General features: G+C 39.3%; 1 protein-coding gene across 2 annotated transcripts in view; it reads right to left on the reverse strand.

Moving 5' to 3' along the window:
- Positions 1 to 1274: 1274 nt before the first annotated feature.
- The window catches only part of LOC138060496 (unconventional myosin-XV-like), a 74648-nt gene continuing 70922 nt past the window's right edge, over positions 1275 to 5000 (reverse strand). For both annotated transcript variants that reach the window (XM_068906294.1, XM_068906295.1), the window contains exons 59-60: positions 4125 to 4259; positions 1275 to 3425 (exon numbers count right to left, since the gene is read on the reverse strand). In XM_068906294.1, the coding sequence (XP_068762395.1) occupies positions 3309 to 3425; positions 4125 to 4259 (252 nt within the window). In that variant the 3' untranslated portion in view covers positions 1275 to 3308. The remainder of the gene's footprint in view (positions 3426 to 4124; positions 4260 to 5000) is intronic.

Consider the following 5000-nt stretch of genomic DNA (forward strand, 5'->3'; position numbering starts at 1 on the left):
ACATCTTTTAGTGTGGGTCTACCGCGAAAAGCGTATGCCATTCTTTGTATGTGCTTTGAGCGCCCCAAGAAGAAATCGATTAAGGCAACGCAATGCCGATCTTCAGTAATCCAAACAACGCATCACAGAGCTCTTCATGATCTTGGATTACGTGGTTTGCTTTAAATAACCAAAGTAAACAGCGCCACGTGCCTTCTATTGTGCATTACCCAATCAAAACACCGCCACGTGCTTTCTATTGTGCATTGCCCAATCAAACACGGCCACGTCTTTCTATTGTGCATTTTGCTGCACAGGAAAAAAAAAAAACTGAAATCTAACGTCTTTTATAACTCGAGCCCCTACGGGGCCCGAGTAATAATGTAACATGTCTATGATTCATGTTATGGAAGATGTCATTTACAACTTTTAAAAGTGCCGTTTGCCGTGCTGTGTTGCTTTCTGTATGCGGACTGCAGTAGGGGATACAAATCATTCTCAGCCAGGTGACTATGTAATTGGTCAAAAACTGCTTTCTCTGTTACTTTTGATAGAAAGTATGACTGGGGAAGGGTCACATGGAGAAAGTACAACATATTAAGCTTTTTGGGAATTTATGTCCCCCATCCTTCGTAACTGCGCTTGTTCCAAATCTTGACCCGAGAGCTCTTCTCTTGACTGGGTCGATCCGAGGCTCTGGTAACGAAAATGAGGCTGTTCCCTTGTAAGGATGAACAATTCAGCGAAATATCATTTTCTTTAAGTGTGTTCTGAGTTGACAATTTTCTTTTTTGTGTGTAGTGTACTGTAATGGATATCACTCGTGGACTGTAACTAAGCATTCCGGATTCTAATCCCTCGCTGGCACTCCAAAGTTCACTCGGTTTTCCTTCCAGTGGGTCGATAAAAATAGCCACCAGCATTACTGGGGACAAGTTGTGCATGAAATGAGATAGGAGTGGTGCCCCTGCTGTGAAAAATATGGTAGATGTTATCGACTGTTGCCGGTCTCTTGTTGTCTTTCCCTTAATAAACCATGGTGTTCCAAAAATTATCATCACCACCCCTCCCAGGCACAATAAATGATAGGAAAATGTCGCGTTTGGCTTTTACGCGCCTTCATCTTGGAGTTAACGGGAAGAGGGGTTTCTGTTCTATTCCAATCTGTCCAAGATTGTACATGTCTTAAATTCTGAGAGCTTTTTTTTTTATCACAAGACCTGATGCTAGTCCCGATGCAAAGAATCTTCTTGTTAGTCTCAAATTATGTTGAAACAAATCAACGAGCACATCAGTTGAGTAACTTGCTTTTAATATTTACGTATGAATTAAGGAATATTCCATCATCTCGTGTGACTTTTATTACTGTGTGTGCCATACAGAATCACCAGTAAATACAGGCACCCTTCATCACTCAATGTCACTCCTTCTGGTTGCTCAGTGTAGTGGCAAATGACGAAGCGTATTCAAATGCTAAATACAAAGTGTAGACATCCATAAATTTTCATATTTGGAAAAATAGAAATTAAAGTTAACATTTCCTTCCCTAACAAATTGCAGCCGACAAATGAAGCTTTCTGTTGGTAAAATTGCATGCTACCATTTATTACTACACGCATTCTACAAGCCATTAAAATTACTGATTGGCATTGAACGAAATAATTCTATCAATCTACCATAATTATAAGTGATAGTAACAAATTACTGTCACTCTATCATTTCAAATTGCATTGTCTACGTTATAAGCATAATAATAACTTACTCTAGCACAAAAAACAATTGACTGCAATTTGTTTGATTGTTACATACCTCCAGGGTGTTTATAATATAGGTTACCTTATTTCTGTAAGTTCTTATCAAAAATTACCTACTCAAACTACAAAGGTCACACAAGCAAAAAGCTAAGCCAGTCATGATGCAGAGTTATTCTTGGCTTGGTATGCAGATCTCCACCCATTCAATACATGATCAAAGAAGATCCCAAAAAGACCCTTGTGAAAAGCTTGTGCAACTTGTCTTACTCCAATAAAGGAGGACACGAGTGCAGATCCGAGGGGTACTATTAAACAGTATTATTTTGATTCAAGATTATTGTACTAAACATTTAAAAATCCCCTGCAAATCAATCTAAAAATATTTATCCTCTTGTGTCCACTTGTAAAGTTTGCATTCTCGTTCAGTTCTCTTCAAGCCAATAAAAACGTCATTGCTGAAATAATGTGGGAACACTGCCTTTTTGTGAAAAAGTAGCAAGCATCTCATCATGTAATTACTTGCTCACAGTTGAGTACAAAAATCAACATCATTACCGGCCAACTACAGTTGTATTTTTTCTCGCCTTGTTATTGAATACTTAAAAACTGTACAAGCTGGAAACGAATACCGGCTACAAGAAACAAAATAATGCAAACATGAGCCTTCTTCCCACTGCCCAGCGAACATAACATATTTCAATTGATAATTCTTTAACAATTTACACACCAAAAACCGACACCAGATATAAACCATATTACATTTTATAATCACTACAATATTACCATTGATGGAATACCTCACAAACTCCTGGGTCCATCAATGTGGTACGAAAATACTGGAAAGTTTCTCTATAATAGTTTCAAATTTTCAACACTACGTTTTTTATGTACATACACAATGGCATAAAGCTGGAAGGATTTAAACAGCATGCCCACTTTTAGATAGAGTTTTTTATACTTTCTCAATGTACTTCTGATGGCTCATGTCCTTTTTGAGGAGAACCGAGCAATTAACAAAAAAATCCGCCACAAGAAAAGTTGAAGTAAAAACATTGTGCACCCGCAAACACTGCAAGTGAGCCCCACTTGTTCTTGGGTATGAAATTGAAAAAATAAAGACGTTTGTGTTGAGAAAAATATGTTGCAACTATGCATACTCGAAAAAATTCCTACTCAGGAGAAACGGCTCAATGCCCCCCTCAAACATTACATGAGCTGTTCCTTTTGAGAATAAAATGTAAAGGATATTGATTACTGATTGTGCCCCCTCAAAGGACCAAGATCACAAAAAAATTTATATGAAACTACAGTTATAAAAATATAAGATCTGTACCCATAATCATAGTGACAGCATGACTTCTTTTCCTCTTTTAGGACTTTTTTTGTATCTGTTTTACGATTAACAGATTGTGCGCACGTGATATTCCAAAAGTATCTGCCTAATTTCGGTTAGTTGACAAATATTTTCTGCATAGCATTTCTTTTCTGGACTGTGGCCAAACCAAGCACCCCAAGTTTCTGCACGTTGTGCGGGCCTACTCTTTGCAGAATTCCAGGACTGTCCTCTACAGGAGCTCACGTACGAGAAACCTCTTGATTATTTCTGAGTACAACTGCAAGTCCCTGACCCTCTTGTTTCGCAGATGAGTACAAGGCCACATACTGGTAAATGAGACTGGAAATTTCTTTTGCCTGAAAGACAGTCATACACAAAAGAATTACCTGACAACCTTCACGGAAACAGCAATTCCCACTATTCAGAGACAACCCCAAAGAGATGAGATCGTTCATCATTTACACGTGTTCCAGCTTGGCAGCATATTTCTTTGAGTTTTCGAGTGCGTGTTTCACCAGTTTTCTCAAGTTTTGCTCCACTTTCCAGTTTGATAAATAGCCCAAAAGCGAAAGATGAGCAGAGGGCAAAATTTTATTCACTTGTTGGCAAGTAAATCGCACGAGAAAGTGGAGCATAAAGTTAAGCGAGCGGTGCTGAAGAATGAAGCTGCTAGTAAAATTTGTGAATCATAGCGAGCGTAGTACGAAAAGGACATAATAAAGTTTATTATTATTATCGCTTCTCTGATTGGTCAGTGACGAATGCCTAAATAGGTTATAGAGTGCAAAACGGAAGTTGCTATGGAAACAAAGCGATGGAGTGATTTTGTTGAGTATATAACAAATAAAAAAATCAAATGACCTTCCTCGTGCATTTCGTGATTTATGGTCACTCGTGATGTTTCGAAAATTCTCAAATTGCACTCGGCTCAGGCTCATGCAATATTGAGAACTTTCAAAACATCACTCGTGCCCATAAACTATAAAACGCACTCGCGTTCATACGATTTCCTTAACTTATCGTTATTACTAACGAAACCATCGCAGTTAACACACCTGTGTGGTTTCCATCCTTGTAACCTTTTGCATCATTGGATTTCCGATCTTCAGGTCCAGGAACTGTCTCTTTTTGTCCGATATTAAAAGTCGCGTGGAAATGATACTCATAAAGGGTTCGCTCAGTAATGTTTGCTGGAAAAAAAAGACAGCAACTTTTAAATTGGGGACACTCAGAGCGACGTTTGAATCCGGATGGCAGGATTCCGTTAGCACCAAGACCACAAAAATTGTAATTTATTCCCTTCTTTTTGTAAAAAGCTTGATAACTGTAGCTAGCAGACAATAAATTGTAAGACGAGCTGTGTCAATGGCAGTTTTTACACTAGAAGACGACCAAATCCTCGGGACGGACAAATCGTCTGAGGTGAAAACGACACGAGAACAAATTTCTAGACGACTTTGTCCGCCCAGACGAACAAGTCGACCTAAATTCACGCAGGAAACAGAAATCGACAAATTAACCACAGCGGGAAAATGGAACTGGCGATGGGAAGTTTGTTTTCAAGGTTGAAAGTCATCTCGTCACGTTACTGATCAAGGCAACCAAGCCATACCTAATTTGCCAGTCTTCGTGCGCTCAGCAAAGTTATCCAGTTTGTCCGTCCGTTAACGAATTTGCGTCGGACAACATTCGTCGACCAAACCATGGGACGATTTGGTCGTCTTCTAGCGTGGAAACTGCCAATGACACAGCACGGACTAAACACGAGTAGATCGCGACACCAAGCGTAAGAAGCGAGTCTTCGCATCGCTGGCGAGTCACTGTTTTAACGACAGTGGATAGTGAAAAGAAACAGGAAATTTTCAATTCATCGCCTTTCCTTCGGACACGTTGAAAAGCGTGCTTTTGCCGATTTCTAGCATCGCGTATTT

The sequence above is a fragment of the Montipora capricornis genome, chromosome 8 (genome assembly GCF_036669925.1).
Source record: "Montipora capricornis isolate CH-2021 chromosome 8, ASM3666992v2, whole genome shotgun sequence".
NCBI lineage: Eukaryota > Metazoa > Cnidaria > Anthozoa > Scleractinia > Acroporidae > Montipora > Montipora capricornis.